Consider the following 18,356-nt stretch of genomic DNA (forward strand, 5'->3'; position numbering starts at 1 on the left):
AGTTATTTCTGGTCACATCTGTCATTGACTCTTTGTTGGAGAGGAACCTTTCAAATAATCTTTTTTTATACTGAGTAAAAGTAATTTAAAATATAATGTCTTGTTAGAAATTTAAGATTGAGTATCAATACAAATAACTCCTCTGTCCTAGTAACTATATTTTAATTAATTTCAATTTATGAAGTATCAACACTTTCAATAATTTCCTTTAAGTTTTCTTGAGGATTCTTTGTCTATTCATGGTTAGATGGCTCCACTCTTCTAAATATTCTTTTTAAACTTCTCATTATTTCATAAAGGTCTTTCCAGATATCCTTGCATCCTTGTTTTTATTGTAAAACCTATTCCACTAAATTAGTGGAATTTAACAATTTCCATATTGTTTTAAAAAACTGAAAGTAAAATTGTTTTGAAACATGAAAACAATAGGAATAATGGATTGTATAGTATCTACTTTTTCACTTTAAGATTGGCTTGTTCTATAAAAGAAATCTTCAAAAGTTTATATACATCCTGCTTGTTTTCATTTATAGACTGCTCACAGAAGTTTTATAGAGATATGAAAGATGTGAGTAGATGCTGATTTTTTCATCTTAAAAATCAAAAGTAGCTTTATTTTTCCTAGTCTTTTGAAATCTTCCTCACTTTTCTATGTCTTGAAAAATTGATCTATGAATTCCTTTTAAAATCATTTCAATCACAGATTTCATCAGTATGTTTTATAATAGGTCTAAGAGTTTTTCTCAACTTCATCTTCTTAAACATCATTCCAGTATTCTAACATAGTATATTTGGTACTGAGTGGAAGAGTGGCATAGTAATTAGATATTGAACTTGGAATCAAGAAGACTTGGTTTCAAATCCTGACATGTACTAAAACTTACTTTCCACATCTGTGAAATGGGAATAACAATAATGCAGTACACGCTATATAGGACTGTTTTGAGGCTTAAATGAAATGTTGTATTTAAATTACATATTGTAAACTGGAGTATATAAATGCCCACTATTTAAATGTCTGTTGTAGTTTTTAATCTAAAAATGATGGTTCCACTATCAGATTATCTTGGAGAGAAAGAGGAAATTAATTCAGAGTATATTGTTATTAATTAATAGTTAATAAACATTTATTAAATACCTATGTGCCAGGCATTGTGCTAATCGCTGGGGATACAAATATGAAAAAGACATTTCCTGCCCTCAAGAGCCTACCATCTAATGAAGGAAAAAAAAAACACACACACACAAAAGGAGGGGGAAAGGGAAGAGGGCTGGGTACCCAATGTGGGAGCATGGTGAAGAAGGCAGAAAAGTTTCAGAGTAGTGTAGCTAGGTGACAATTGAGATATCGGAATTGAGCTCCTTCCTTAAATGGAGGTTTTGGACTTCATGGTTCAACCTCCAATGAGAGCGGCAGGGAGTAGTGATGAGGTGGAGTACCAAGGCTAATGGGATCTTGCAGGATAATGAGATTTTCTCAATAATGGGCTTCCCAGCGCATGGTGGAGAAGTCAGAAGTCCCAGAGTGGTGTACTGATGAGAGAAAGATGGTATATTGTAATAATAATAAAAAAGTAGGAGACTTCAATTATCCAGACATATCTGGCTGCATTCATTTTTTTTTTTACCAAAAACAAAACAGCTAATAATTCTTCATTTGCCTTAAAGAAAATTCTATACTTCAAAAAGTGTAGGAATCAATTCTAACTGGCAGCTGGTATGAAAATGATAGAAACCTTCCAGGTGCAGTTACTATTTCATTTTGGAATTTTTGATGTGGAATAAAAGAAAAGTCAGACATAGAATGATATATACCCTAAATTTGGGGGGAAAAAACTTCAGAGGTTTCAGAGGAAAGCTATGATACCCAGCAACAATGGGAAACACTCCAGAATTAAATTAGGAAGACATTGAGAGAAAAAATTGGGACAAGGAGGAAAGATGGGAATTGTTTTAATAAAAGACTGATATGCAGCACAAGAAATTCACCAACATGTATGTATATGTATATAATTTATACAGAAGATAATTACAAAAGTGTGGCATAAACCCCTTTCTTTTAAAAATAAGTATAGTGAATCAAAACAATTCACATATTGCCCATGTCAAAAAATGTTTGCCTCATTTCTAAATTACCCACCATATCCACCCATTGGCAGGAGGCTTGCTACACTATCAGTTTCTCTTGCTACACTATCAGTTATTATTAGATTTCTGAAGTGTTTCAGTGTTATCTTCCTTTACATTATCATGGTTATTGCGTATAAAATAAATTGTTTTCTTGATTGTGTTTTTTTTTTGTTCTGTATCAATTCCTATGTCTTCTCAAGTTTCTCTAAATTCTTCATATTAATTTCTCATGGTATGATATTCTAGTACCTTCATTCAGTTTGATCACCTGTTCATATGATTGATGGATACCTGCTTTCCCTTCCATTCATTACTATAACACAAAAAAAGCTACTATAAATATATTTTTATAAAAGAAACATTTCCTACTGTTTGTATATGCCTGGAAATGGTGTTTCTTGGTCAAAGGGAAAATATTGTTTAGTGACTTTTTTTGGGTCCAATTCCAAACTGATTTCTATATCAAAATTCCACTGATAATTCATTTGTATGGCTATCTTCCCACATCCCTTTTAACATTCATGATTTTTATCTTTTTGTGTTATCCTTTCCCATTTGATAGTGTAAGGTATAACATCATAATTCTTTAAATTTTCCTGTGCCTTATTAATGATTTGGAGTTTTTGATTGCTTCTTTTGAAAACTTGCAAGATAGTCTTTTACCATTATCCATTAGGAGAATGGATATGTATCCAAGATACATAGGGAATTAACACAGATATATAAAAATTATATATTTGTGTTAGTTTCCCTATATATCTTGGATATCAGGCCTTTAGCAGAGATATTTGCTGCAAAGGTTAACAAAATTAACTCCTTTTCTTCTAATTCTAACTGCATTGACTTAGTTCTTTCAAAAGCTTTTCAATTATATGTAGTGAAAACATCTATTTTATCTTATAAAATTTTATCTCTCCCTGATTAATTAAGAATTTTCCTTTCCACAAATGTGCAAAGTGTGCATCTTTTTTGTGATATGACCATTTATATTATATTTAGGCATGTATCCATTTTTAGTTTATTGTGGTATATAGGGTAAAGTGGTGGTCTAAAACTAATTTCTGCCTCCAATTTTTTTTTCTAGTTTTTAAGTTTTTGTCTAATAGGGAGAATTTATTTCAATAAGCTGGTGTTATTTTGTTTATTGAATACTGGATTACTTTGTTTGCTTCTGGCTTTTGCTTACTACTTTATCCTAATGATAATAGACTTTTTTGGTTTTTGTTTTTTAATCAGCATCAAATGGTTTAATCATTACTACTTTAGAGTATAGTCTGAGGTCTGGTAGTCTGAGATTAGTTCCTTCCTACATTTTTTCTTCATTTTTCCCCCCTGAGGTTCTTGAACTATTTTGTTGCTCTACTTGGCAGTTGTTTTGTCAAGTTCTATAAAATTACACTAGATAATTTATGGTACTATTTTTCATTGAATACAGCTCCAAATATGTGCCTTTACTTCTCCAAAGAGTATTTCATAGTTTTGTTCATGTTATTTCTGATTGTTTCATGATAAGTTGTCTTAGGAAGGACATTTGATCAACTTGAGAGGACTTTGAATATATCTTAGATAAAGATCAGTTGAAGGAATTAGGTATGTGTGGCCTGAAGAGTGGTGGGGGGTGGGGTGGGGGGGACAACAAGATACCTGTGTATTTGAAGCTCTGTCATGGGAAACAGGAATTAGACTTGATCAGAAGTAGGAACAATGGATACAAGTTGTAAAGAGGCAGATTTACGCTCAATATCAGGAAAACCTTTCCTAAATAATTTAGAGCTATGAATCAGTGAACTGGGCTGTATTGAGACTATGAGGTCATTTCTCTCCCCCCCCCCCCACTGGATATCTTCAAATGGAAGCTGGATGCCCACTTGTGGGGTATGTTGTAGCAGGATTTTTTTTTTTAAATTCAGGTAGTATTGGATTAGGTGGCTGTTGAGGTGCAATCCATCTCTTAAAATCTATTATTTGCCAGTTTCCAGTAAAGACTACTCTAGAAACACTGCAGATGTCTTCTATTTCAAGTCTTTTAGTTCTCTTCCTTTATGTTTTGTCAAATGCCCCAGGAGAATATCTGACTTAGATGAATCTGATGTCAACCTTTCTGCAGTCAAGTTCTCTCCTCACCTGTTCTGTGACGTGATATTGCTCATCTTCCATGAGGTTTTGCCAGTGAGTTTGTATTCTAAACTGGTGTTACATTTGGCTGCCATGTCTTCTGGCTTGGCAAGGTTTGTTTTGCTAGCTTAGCCAGTTTTGGATTCTTTCAGTCTTTTTGTATTAAACTTTTCTAAGAAATGGGGATGATCTTTGTTTTGTTTTTTTCTGTTTTCTAATTTTAAATTTTAAATTTTCTTGACTTTAAATAGGTCCGGTTGGTGCCAATTGCATGTGGTGTCTATTCATCTTTATCTGGTCTTTTAATTTCAATCAACAAACACTAATTAAGTGGCTACTATGTGCTAGGCACTGTGCTTGGAATACAAAATGGGGCAAAAAGCATTCACTGCCCTCAGGGAGTTTATAATATGATAGAATTACAATCTAACTTTCTTTTGTTTTTGCTCTAACCATTCCATTATCTGACTAGGAAAACAGCTGATTCTTAAATGATTTTCATATTATTATCCAGTTCTTGCTTTGTCAAGATGTAGTCAGTTTCTTTTTGTCATTGTTGCTGTTTACACCATGGCACCCTCTGACTTTTTTTTTTTTTTTGGGCAGGGTAATGAGGGTTAAGTGACTTGCCCAGGGTTACATAGCTAGTGTCAAGTGTATGAGGTCAAATTTGAACTCAGGACCTTCTGAATCCAGGGCCGGTGCTTTATCCACTGGGCCACCTAGCTGCTCCCACCTCTGACTAGTCTTAAAGAAGCTTTTGGTGATACAAAGCTGTGAGGTTTCTGGGTAGTCTACAAATTTGGTTTTTCAGTTTTTGATCTAGCACTGTATTTTTCCAACATAGTTTTCTGTATTCTCCCTTTTTCCCCACCTTTTCATTGAAGATACAGAGTATCAAGGTGTTTGTGTATATAAATATACACACACACACACACACACAGATACATATATACATGTATGTACACACACACATACACTTATATATACTTATTTTGAGAGATCATACCAATTTCTTCCTTTTTCTCAATCTGGTTGTAACACTGTTGACATATTAGCTGTGAGAGGGATAACACCTGGATCTTTAGTCAAAGGACATTAGTTCAAATCCTGCCTCTCATTTTTTTTTTTAAGTGAGGCAATTGGGGTTAAGTAACTTGCCCAGGGTCACACAGCCAGTAAGTGTTAAGTGTCTGAGGCTGGATTTGAACTTGGGTCCTCCTGACTCCAGGGCTGGTGCTCTATCCACTGCGCCACCTAGCTGCCCCTCTGCCTCTCATTTTTGCTACCTGTATGACCTTTGGAAGGAAGGAAGGAAATAAGCATTTACACTAAATGCTGCACCGCTATGGCAAATTGCTTATTCTTCTTAGGCCTCAGTTTTTCCAACATAAATGAGAGAATTGGCATAGATGGCTTCTGAGGTCCCTGCCAATTCTAGCTGTTATCTTATGATACTGTTTTCATAGTGTTATGTTTTCCTTGTATTCTTTTGGGTATCAAGGTGAGATGATAGTATCGGTGAAATGATTCTCGCTGCTTCTAGGCAGTGGATGAAAGCTACTTTGCCAACTTTCTTATACACCTTTCCTAGGAGAATTTGAAAGCTTTTGGTTATATCAACTTCTTGGTTAGCTGCAATTTCTTAATGTATTCTTTTGCTTTCACAAGTGCTGAGACTTAGTATTGGAATGGTTCATTTATTTAATTTTTCCTGAAAAGTTCCAGTGACTCTACATAAATAGTATAAATAGCTATATGGGTACTTGTGCATGGTTTGAGAATTGCGTTATTCTCAGCCTCCTCTTCCCTCTTATTTGCCACTCTCTGGAAGGAGGGAGAAGGTTGCACAGGATTGAAAACAATTGATATTTCTTTCATGGTCTCCCCAATATTCTCACAGATAAGCTTCCAGTTGTGTGAGCCTCTCCCATACTTCCTTTTTTTTTAAAAAAAGTAATAAACATTTTTATTTATATTTTGGGGTTCCATTTTTTATCCCTCCTTCCCTCCCTCCCCTCACCCTTCTCTGAGGCAGTAAGCAATCAGATAGGGGTTATACATATACTATTATGTAAAGTATTGCCATATTAGTCATTTTGTATAAGAAAACTCGAATAAAAGAAAAAAAGTGAAAAATAGCATGCTTCAGTCTGTGTTCCATCAATATCAGTTCTTTCTTTGGAGGTGGATAGTATTTTTCATCAATAGTCTTTTGGGATTGTCTTGGATCATTGTAATGTTGAGAATAGTTAAGTCCTTCACAGTTCATTAACAGTCTTGCTGTCAAGGTGCACATTGTTCTCTTGGTTCTGCCCTTTTCACTATACATCAGTTCATCTTTCCAGGTCTTTCTGAAATTATCCTGCTTGTCATTTCTTATGGCACAATAATATTCCATCATCATCATATACCACAGCTTGTTTAATCATTCCCCAATTGTTGGGCATTCCTTTGATTTCCAATTTTTAGCCACCACGAAAAGAGCTGCTAGAAATATTTTTGTACAAGTAGATCTTTTTCTCTTTTTGGGTCTGTCTTTGGGTTATAAACCTAGTAGTGGTATTGCTGGATCAAAGGGTATGCACAGTTCTATAGCCCTTTGGGCATAGTTCCAAATTGTTCTCCAGAATGGTTGCATCTTTACACAACTCCACCAATAGTGGATTAGTGTCTCAACTTTCCCACATCCCCTTCAACATCCCATATTTTCTGTTTTTGTTATATTTGCCACTTTGATAGGTGTGAGGTGATACCTCAGTTTTTAAAATTTGCATTTCTCTGATCAGTAGTGATCTAGAGGGGCAGCTAGGTGGCGCAGTGGATAAGCACCGGCCCTGGAGTCAGGAGTACCTGAGTTCAAATCCAGCCTCAGACACTTAATACTTACTAGCTGTGTGACCCCGGGCAAGTCACTTAACTCCAATTGCCTCACCAAAAAAAAAAAAAAAAGAATAGTGATCTAGAGCATTTTTCATATGATTATAGATAGCTTTGATTTCTTTGTCTGAATTACTGCCTGTTCATATCCTTCATATCAGTTGCTCTCCCGTACTTCCATCATCTGCCCCCTTTACTCCTACTCATGTGTTGTTGAAAAGAGTTGGAGGAAGTTACTTCCTTGCTTAAGAAGATACTGTAGCTCCTTGATGCCTCTAGCATGAAATATAGACTTCTGTTTAATATTTAAAGCCCTTTACCATCTGTCTTCATGTCTTCTAAGAATATTATATTATCCTATCCACTTTGCCTTGAATGCTACATTCAAGCCAAATTGGCCCATTTACTGTTCCCCATGTATGACACCTATCTCTCCAGACTTTGAACAAGCTGCCCCCGGTGTTCAGAGTGAGCTTTTTTGTTATCTCCACCTTTTAGAATATTAAATTTCCTTTAAACCTCAGCTCAAGTGCCTTCTCCACCAGGCCTCTCCTGTGTCCTAAATTACTTTGTGATTTTTGTTTGCTTTTCCTATATTTTGTATTGTTTTATTGATATAGTAGGCAGTGTAGCTCAGTGGAAAGAGTACTGACTCTTGAGCCAAAGGGCTTGGGATTCACTCAGTCATTTAGGTATTTGGCATTTATTCCAATCCAGCTTCTTGTTTACTATTTTATTATGACATTGGACAAGTCACTTTAATGTATTTTGGCCTTAGTTTACTCATTTGTGAAATGAGAAAGTGGGACCAGATAGCCTCTGAGATTCCTTTCTGTTCTCTTACGTATGATACTTTGTTTTCTTCTGTAGTTTCTCAGTCCCCCTAAGGGGAAAGAGTTTTTCTTTATTTCTGCATACCAAGTACCCAGGAAATAGGAAAAGGTAAACAAATACTTGCTGAATGAATGGATATACCTCTAACGTTAAAGAGCTTAAGGAACATGAGTATCAGAGAGATAAAAGAACCCGAAGAAGGCTCTTATAATAGATGTCTCGGAAGGTGTTTAAGTATCCAGAAATTGTCAGCAGGGTCAACTGCTATAGAAATGTTCAAGAGGGTTACTTCCTTATAGTCATTTGCACAGTTTTCTTTTCTCCCTCCCTGGAGTCTTGTGCTCTGTGAGAGCGGCCTGATAAGCCAGTCTTATTCATCTTTGTAGCTCAGCCTCTCCTTCACATCCTGTCAGCAAGTTTAGTGCAACTGAGATGGAAGAGTGGTTTGAGGTTGACAAGGAAGTATGGTTTTGTTAGTGATGCGCAAATGAAATAGATGTCTTGATAACTTTTGACAGGTCACAAGACATTGGTGGCAGCAGTCAGTGAAATGATAACTTTCTGGAGAGCAAGCTAAAAAAAAAAAAACAACAAAAAACCCAACCTACAAGAAAAGGCTGTTTTGGTCATGAATTTGTTCATTTATTTTAGAAACCTTATCAGTGGCATAGCTTTATAAATCCTACAGTGATACATATCCTTTACTTGTCCTTTATGAGAGTGTGACAAATAAAACAAAGAGAAATCTGGTAGACCTTTTCAGAAAGAAAATTCCAGCAAAGCTATTGAAAGCAATCCCCCTTCTGCCCTTTGCCTCATGCCTCCTGCTTCTGTAGTTATATTGCATACCATGAGAAAACTGGTTTCTTGTGTCCTCAAGAAAAGGTTAATTATATTATTCATGTTTTATGTGCTATTTTCTAAGACCCTTATATGTAATCATTCCCTAGGGATACTGGTAGAGCATTGTGATATGATAGATTTTAATAAACTTCAGTGTTAGGATATTTATTAATAAAAATGTTTTTGCCCTTCAGTTATCTCAAATTCAAGACCATTGTATTCCCAAGCTATTTCAGAAAAATAATGATTGTATATTTAAATGAAAGATGAATCTGGATTGCTGGAAACTCCTAATTGTAGATGATTTTTTTTCTTTTTTAAAGAAATATTATTTTGAGAACATACAGTAACTGGAACTGAGGCCCTTAGGGAAGAAAATTTCAATGACTGTGATTTGTAATTAGAATAAAAATTGCTAGTTTAAGCAACACCACAATTAGCCTGATTTCAGTTACCTGGAATCAGGGAGAAGTGTGGTCTGATTAATTGAATTTGATTAAACCTCTAAGGAAAACTCACTTCCTGAATATTCTTTGTCGACAATCTTTCTAAAATACATTGGGTTAACGATTTGAGTACCACCCTTTACTATTGTATGATACAGAAGCTATGGAACACATTGGGGACTCAACTGAAAATGTTGGAATCTTCCCTTGATAGGTACTTTCTCTTGAAGTTCCTCATTTGGCTGGCATGAGAGAAATAAATGATAAATAGAATATAGAATCTAATAAGGTTTTATAAAAGCAAAGCCTGGAGGGAAAGAACACCATGGAATGGAAATGGAATTACCATACTGGTGGTGTAAAGCACTTACCATGCACAGGGCTGCAGAGGCCAACAAATTTAAAGTTTGCTTTCTCTTTGGGAATATTTATTTGGTTGGGGAGAACATCCTATTTATAGACCTGTTGGAAAAATTTCCAGCTATTTGGAGGTGCAAATTAAGCTTTTTTCCCCCCTATTTATACAGACACTTCATTACTATTATTCTCCAGAGAAAAGGCAATGTAAGCATGTTAAATATTGTATTTTTTTTCATTTAAGGTTGTACACATCTTCTAAAGCTTGCAGTTTACCAGAGAATTCGATGAGCCCTCTGCAGTGGTGTCGCCGGGTCCTGGATAATCCAACACCTGAGATGGAAGCTGCAAAACGTTCTCTTTGCTTCAGATTGGAACAAGGTAAGTTTGGACCATTTATACTTTTCATTCTGTTCATATATATATATATACATACATACACATACATACATATACATACACACACACACACATATATATATATACATATGTGTGTGTATATATTTAGTAATTGGAACTAATTGCTGTGTTGGTTGATTTAAATTTTTGTACTTTTATTATTGTAATAGATATATGTATTTCTTGAAATATAAAAACCATTTGTATATTTATATAAGAATTTTTCAATACAGCCATGTGAATCTCTGCACTTGTACCCTGTTCCTGCAGTTTTTTGCCAAGGGTCCCTTTTTGTCATTCCTAATGATAGTGACAAATAACAAATTCTCATTATAATTTTCTGTACCTGTTTTCCCCTATTGTATTATACAAAATTCCAGCAAATAAATGTTTCAGTCCATTGAGGTTTACCAAAAATGAATTCTCAGGTACTTTTTATGACACGTAATTGTTAGGCCCCTTCCCTTGTACGTAGGGGGGCTGGTCTCGATCTTCACTTTCTGATGAGTTTATGAGGCATAATGAGGTGTGGGAATGTTGAAGTAATCCTACAGTTGGTTATACTGAAGGATCTGTATTCTTACATCCCCAGCTAATCCTAAGGTTTCACTCTTAGATTCTTCCTAGTGGTAATGATTATAATAACCCAGTCTTTCACCTCAGTTCTTATTTTTCCTCCTAATCTGATGTTTTAAAGTCTTAGGACTTTTTCAAGGGTTCTACTGATGTTTGGGTTTTTTTTTTTTTCCATTAAGATTTATCTAGTGCTTTTACTGTAGGGAAAATGGGTCTTAAACAAAAGGAAAAGGGGGCAAAAGGCTCAAAAGCTAACTTGATCTTCCAGTCTTCCATGTAAATGTAGAAAGTAGGCCTTGATCTTCTTTAGGGGCCCCTCTTTCTCTGAATATGCCCTTTTCATTTGGAATCAGCCACTTAATGCTTTTAAAAGTCAGTTGTGAGTTTGAGCTCTTTCATTTCTGCTTTAGATAGACTATGTTTAGCAAGGGTAAGGATTCTCAACTTTTTTTAGAATCTGTTTCTTGGTCCATTCTTTAGGTATGGAATGACTTCGGGAAGGTAATTCTTTCTTTGGCCCCAGGTTCCTCCCATGGGCCGTGGGACATCTTGAACTGACTTTGCAATGCCTTTCAGCTCCCAGAAATTTTGATGGTTCTGGTCCTGGAAAATTTAATTTTCCTTTTGTCTATTTTTTTTTTTTTTGGTGGGGCAATGAGCATTAAATGACTTGCCCAGGGTCACACAGCTAGTAAGTGTCAAGTGTCTGAGGCTGGATTTGAACTCAGGTGCTCCTGAATCCAGGGCCATTGCTTTATCTACTGTGCTGCCCCCTTTGTTGTATTTTTAGAAACAAATATTTTGACACCTTTCTTTCTTACATTTCACTATTTCTCAATGACTTCCTTTCTTGTGCTTCTCCCCTGCCCTTGCCCCCCACATTTAGCCTAGAACTCTCCAAAAGTAGAATCGTTAGGCAAATGAAATGAATACTACTCTTGTCTAACAGTCTATGTCTCATGTCATTGATGTAGTCCCCTGCTTTCCTATCAGGAAGACCCTCGGTCTTCTGGTGTGAAGAATAGTTACTGCATTGATGAGACTTCTGATGTCTTTCATTGTCATTTTCTTTACATTACTGTGGTCATTGTGCATATTGTTTCTTGGATTCTATTTGCTGTACCATCATTTTATGCAAAGCTTCTCAGAATTTTTTGTGTCCCTTTTAATCCATTCTTCTCTCTCTTTGGTTTGTATGATGCTTGTTTCTGCATGATGCAGGTTAACTCTGATTTTATATTTTAAATAAAGATTGGTTGTTCTGATATTTCTCCGGAATGGCATCTAGGCAGGGATGTACTAGTAAACATTTTAACAAACCACTCTTCTGGGGGGAAAATGTAACAGAACACGCTCTTAAGTTTAATCTTCATTATTAATTCTTTGTTGTCTAGACAACCAACAAAGCATTAAATCAAGTTTTGTAGAGTTCAGTTAACAATTGAGCTGGTTCCAACACTCATCCTTGAATCCAGGCCTGCCTCTGTCCCAGAGGCCCTGAGGACTAAGTAGTCATTAACATCATTATGATTAAGCCTCTTCTTTCCCTTGCCCTTTTCTGAAAGGGTCACTGAAGACTAACATCTCTCTCCAGTTCAAAGCCTGAGTCTATTGTTCAACTATTGCTCAACTTTCAACAAAATTCATTTGCGGAAGGGAATTCTTTAATATTCAGCTCATTGATAGAGATGAGATGAAGGAAAGACCCAGAGTCCAAAAAATAATCTTCATTTGGTCCACTTCCTAGATTAAAAAAAATTACTCCTTAAGAAAATGGCCCTTTCTAGAATCCAAAATCACAGTAGAGAAATGCTTAGAACTTAAATAATACAATTCCTACTAATAGAGAGAGTACATTTCACAAACACTTTGCATTGGTTGAAACCTTAAGAAACATGTATATTTTGAGGCCTTTAAATAAGAGCTTGGAATGGCTACAAAGGAAAGCACCCAAAATTAATTAAGATTTTGGAAAAAAGGCAGGGAGAGATCCTGTATTCTGCCCTTCTCATTTTAAGTGGAATTTTAAGAACCCTGTCATCACTGGGGGTTTGGACTACCCATGTAACCTGTGACTACTTCCTTATCTGTCATTCTGGAAATAATGAGATATTTATAAAAAATTTTTGAGATGTTTAGAAAGATATAGCACAATAATATAAAATTATTTGCAAATATTAAAGAATGAAATAATATGAACATGCTACTAAACTCTATAAACTTTAAAAATATCCTTTGTATTATTATGAACTTAACAATCAACACAAACATTTCCCCATATATTAAAAAAATAAACAAGCAACAGTAAAAGAAAACTGCATATGAAACTATACATTTTTACTATGTTTACCTTATTGAATATAAATTCTTAAGGCATATTACCAAATTTGTGGAAGAATGTCTTGGGAATGAAATCCTTTATAGGTACAACTATAAAATCACCAGAATTCATATTTAAATTGTATTTCTAGCACCAGTCAATTCTTCAAATTCATACTGCCAATAAACCACTTTAAAATACCTCCCATCAATCAGGTTACCCACTGTCAGTGCCATCATCTTAAAAAGAAGTTCCATGTCCCTTCTTCCCAACTCCAGACTTTGTTCTAAGCTCTTATGCTTAGAATCCTACAGTATATCTGTCTATAAGATAAAATAAAAATATATTAAAATTTAAAAAACTTAAATATAAATAACCTAAAGTTGTGCTTGATATCATAGATCGAGTATGTTCAGTTATCAGATTTTCACTTCATTAGCAAGGGGCAAAAAGTCAACAGTGTAAGCAGAATAAATTGCATAAAAGCCATGTGATGTTTGAAGGTGGATTATTTTGTAATCATTTGCACATTTGATTGTTCCATGTCAATTTTTTTCCTTTAAATTGGTTTTAATAATAGAACCACATTTTTGAAAGTAAGATAAATACTGATGCTTATGTTTCTAAAACTACATTTAACTCTCATTATGAGTCCCGTACAGGAGAAATAAATGTTTCCCAGCTTCAATGCTCCATTATGGAGCAAGCAGTAATCCCAAAACAGGATGTGAATTCTGTTGTTTGATTGAAAGTACCAATTAACACAGGCTCCTCTTTGGATAGGATTGCTTAAGTGTAGTTTTGTTTGTAAATAGAAGATAATGAAGCTCAGGTGTTCCTTAATATGTGAACTTGAGTCCTGTTCTCAGAAAAAATACAATGGGAAGTTTTTCAAATTTGAAAACTTTAGAGAAAACTTTTTTTTCTTTTTTGGTGAGGCAATTGGGGTTAAGTGACATGCCCAGGGTCACATAACTAGTAAGTGTCAAGTGTCTGAGGCCAGCTTTGAACTCAGGTGCTCCTGAGTCCAGGGCCGGGGCTCTATCCACTGTGCCACCTAGCTGCCCCTAGAGAAAACTTTTAAACAAAAGTTCATGTTTTTCCTTTCTCTGGACATGCTCAGTGAAAATTATTTTTCTCACAGTACTGAGTAGTTCATACGCTTCAATATTTTAGTTTTAGTTTTTAGTTTAGTTTTTTTTTTGGGGGGGGCAATGAGGGTTAAGTGACTTGCTCAGGGTCACACAGCTAGTAAGTGTCAAGTGTCTGAGGCCGGATTTGAACTCAGGTCCTCCTGAATCCAGGGCTGGTGCTTTATCCACTGCGCCACCTGGTCGCCCAGTTTTTTTTTTTTTTAATTATCACTATCTTAGTCAAAAAGCATCTTTTAAGTGCTTGCTAAAAGCCAGACACTGTGTTATGGGTATAGAAACAAAAAAAGAAAACAGCCCTTACCTTAGAGGAATTTTTACATCTTATTAAGAGACATTTTCATATAAAAATATAGGCAAACTATGTATATAAGGTAAATTTGGGAATAGGCATTAGTAGCTGGGGGTTTCAGGAAAGGCCTTAGGTTAGAGGTAGTTCTTTTTTTTTTCTTTTCTTTTCTTTTCTTTTTTTTTTTTTTTTGGTGAGGCAATTGGGGTTAAGTGACTTGCCCAGGGTCACACAGCTAGTAAGTGCTAAGTGTCTGAGTTCGGATTTGAACTCAGGTCCTCCTGAATCCAGGGCCAGTGCTCTATTCACTGCGCCACCTAGCTGCCCCTAGAGGTAGTTCTTGAAGGGAGCTTTGAAAGGAGCTAGAGATTCTAAAAAGGGGAGGTGAGGAAGTGAGCCTACTCCAGGCACAGAGAGGAGTAAGTGCAAATGTCTGGACTCTGAAGATGGAACATCATATGTACAAAAATAAAAAGGTCTAGTTGATGAGATAATAATTATAAAGTACTTAGCAAAGTACCTGGCACCTAGTCAGTGCTATATATGTTAGCTATTGATATTGTTGTTAGTTTGTCTTGATTGTTAAGAACAGTGGTAATGTATAAAAAAATGGGAAAGGTATATTGAATAGGCTGGGTTGTGAAGGTCTTTTTTTTTTTTTCCTTTTTTTTTTTTTAGTGAGGCAATTGGGGTTATAAGTGACTTGCCAGGGTGACACAGCTAGGAAGTGTTAAGTGTCTGAGGTCAGATTTGAACTCAGGTCCTCCTGATTCCAGGGCCGGTGCTCTATCCACTGCACCACCTAGCTGCCCCAGAGATATTTACTTCTTTTTTTAAATTTTTTTTTTTTTTAGTGAGACAGTTGGGGTTAAGTGACTTGCCCAGGGTCACACAGCTTGTAAGTATTAAGTGTCTGAGGCCGGATTTGAACCCAGGTACTCCTGACTCCGGGGCCAGTTCTCTATCCACTGCGCCACCTAGCTGCCTGTGAAGGTCTTTGATTGCCAAACAGAGGAGTTTGTCTTTAAATCTAGAAGTGTCAGAGAAAGGACAGAAGATGGGCTAGATCTATAATTGAATAGAAAGGGAATGGAGTTTGCTCCTGAACTGAGTCACAAGACGGAGTGAGTGTTATTTACTCTATTCTCACAATTAATCACTTGCTGTCCTAATCCCATCAATTCTTTATGGTTTTATTCTCCCAGTTTTTACAGATGAAGAAACTCAGGATGATATGAGTTAAGTGATTTGCCCAGAGTCACCTAATTATAGAATGGTTGAAGAACAGTTTGAACCTGGGTCTTCCTAACTCCAAGTCCAATGGTCTATCCACTAGGCCACATAGTCTTTTCCCTATGACCCAATGATTTTCAGCCTCTTGTAGAGGTGCCTTGACAAAGGTGCCAGTTCATGGCTCCTTCTACTGCACCATACTATATCATAAACATTTGTTTGTAATGAAGAGCCTCAAATGACAGATATTATAATCACAACCCATCATTTAACACTAAATGGCAAATTCAGACTACCTTCCTGATCTTTTTTTCCCTGCTCTTTTTCCACTTTGTCTTCTCAGTCATTGTTCTAACATATCTGCCTCTGCTTTTCCTCATCTTTCTCTAGATTCAATAACTGAAGTCCCAGATTTTGTCATTGCGGAAACAATAATTTTATTCTAAAATTTCCCACAGCAAAATGGAAATACTTATAAAGTATTTCTTAAGGACTTTTGTATCTTCAGTCCTAAATGATAGTATCCAGTAAGGTCAGTTTATTTCATTGATGCACAATTGAGAATTATAAGTATTTGGACTTTATTTGGATAATTGAATCATTAGAAACACCCTGTGTATGGTTCAATTAATTATAATAACCACGTTTAATATGGTTATATAGCTTATCAGTACAGCTGAGTGTTCTTACTAGACGAATCAAAACAGGTCACATTTGTGTGGTAGTTTCCTTGACTGTGGACATGGACATTTAGGTCCTATTTCTCAAGTGATCATCTATCCCTCCTGGGACCTTGTCCCAACTAAATGAGGGACAATTCACTTTGAGGCTTTTTCTGAAATCTTTATACGTAATGCTTAGCTGCTACTCTTGCCTTGGTTATTAGCTTGATAACTGAAGTGTTGCCCTCTCATCCTAACCAATGAAAGGAAGCAATTCAGATCAAGCCAGAATGCTGAATGTATGGTCTTCTATAGGTTCTAGAGGTGGCTATTTAATTTTAAAAAGCCACACTGATTCAGCCAAGAAGAAGTTAAGAGGCTTATCAAGCATCTGTCTCCTGGAGCACAGCCAGTGCCTCTCTTGCATGGCCCAAGATGCTATCTCCTTCAGCTCAGATTTCTAGGCACTAGTTACTTTGCCATTTTCCAAACAGTTCATTTTAGGAAACTTTTATAAAAATTCTCTGTCCTTTGAAAAGTGTAACCCAGAGACCTTGAGAAAGAGAAATGCCAGATAAATTGCTAGTTGTTACTTTCTGGCATACAATTTTATTTTAGACTAAGAGCAGGGTGTGTGTGTGGGGGTATCTATGTGAAATCCCTACTGTCCATTATGTCTCCTCACTAGCCTTAGAGATTAGAGTAACACTGGGTAAAATCGACACAATGCCATGTTCCCAAGGGACTGGCTTATGTTGGTTGTCCCTACTGTCTTGTGTTTTACCACTGGGGGCCTTTGTGTACACATACACACATATCCATAAATAGCTCTCTCTCTCTCCACATATCTGTATGTATATAAATATGTATTTTCATATATGTACATGTGTACATATATCTATGTATGTGTGTATATATATATACATATATAAAATACGTATTTAGAGAGAGAGAGAATTTGTGATCGTTTTCTTTTGCTAGTATTTATGGCAGTCTTTATTCTAGTCTTCTCTTATGCTAGACTTCTCTCAGTATGATTAGAGAGGTGTTTCTTAAGGAAACATGAAGTTACTTACAAAGTAGTTACTGTGAAGTACTGCTTGCTCAGATGCCCATAGAAACAACTTGCTGGGAACCCTCTCTAATCTTTTCTTCAGGATGTAATTTTTCTTAGTTTGGATTAATATGTAGTCTCAGTTGAAATATTGAGATGAGCAGACGTGCATCCTTTCATGAGTATCTTAGAATACTAAAAGGATCACTTTGTATTTATTTTTCGGTCCTACTTTTAGCTTCAATGACCTTCAATTCAGTTTAACAAACAGCTGCCAAGCTGTATGCAAGGTACCATAAACGATGGGAACAGAACAGTTCCTACCCTTAAGAGGGCATATAGTACATATATACCACAAGGAAATTGAAAGAGGGAGAGAGATTAAACGATTTCAGGAATGGGAAGGAAGGAACGTTGGGGGAAAAATTTCAGTGGAGAGATAATACTCAAGCTGAGTCTTAATGTAAGACAAGGATTCTGAGAAGTAAAGTTGAGTAGGGGGAGGCATGGGGAAGGAGAGGAAGCTTTATTCAAGGTGAAGAGGCAAGTGATAGGATGTTATCTGGGGAGGAGCTTATACTTTCGATTACCTAGAATGCTGTTTATAAAACAAGACTAGAAAGGTAGGTGGGAGCCAGATTTTAGAGGCCTTAAATGCCAGGTAAGGAATTTATCTTTTATCTTATAGGCAGTGGGAGCCACTGAATGTCCTGGTCAGATTTATACTTAATGAAGATTATTTTGGCAGTTAATGTGAAGGGGATGGCTTAGAGAGGAGGATGACTGGAAGCATGGAGAACAATTAGTAGACTGTTTTAGATGTCCAGGCAAACAGGCAATGCGGACTGATGGTAGCCATGTGAATGGAAAGAAGGGCACAGATTTGAGAGAATACGGAGACAGGATTGATGAGGCATTACAACTGATAGAATATGAAGTAGGAGAGGAAAAACATCAGTAATATTCAGGACTTCTGGTTCTTGGCATTAGCAAGAGGGTGGATTTTCTCCACATTTCAGAAATTCTCCAAAAAGTGTAATTATGTGTCAGATATAGAGAAATTACAG

At 36.0% G+C, this 18,356-nt stretch overlaps 1 protein-coding gene across 2 annotated transcripts in view; it reads left to right on the forward strand.

The window, feature by feature from the left end:
- SLAIN1 (SLAIN motif family member 1) overlaps positions 1-18,356 on the forward strand; it is a 76,120-nt gene that overhangs the window by 8,650 nt on the left and 49,114 nt on the right. For both annotated transcript variants that reach the window (XM_043998939.1, XM_043998940.1), the window contains exon 2: positions 9,850-9,986. In XM_043998939.1, coding sequence (XP_043854874.1) covers positions 9,850-9,986 — 137 coding nt within the window. The remainder of the gene's footprint in view (positions 1-9,849; positions 9,987-18,356) is intronic.

The sequence above is a fragment of the Dromiciops gliroides genome, chromosome 3 (assembly GCF_019393635.1).
Source record: "Dromiciops gliroides isolate mDroGli1 chromosome 3, mDroGli1.pri, whole genome shotgun sequence".
Classification (NCBI taxonomy): Eukaryota; Metazoa; Chordata; class Mammalia; order Microbiotheria; family Microbiotheriidae; genus Dromiciops; species Dromiciops gliroides.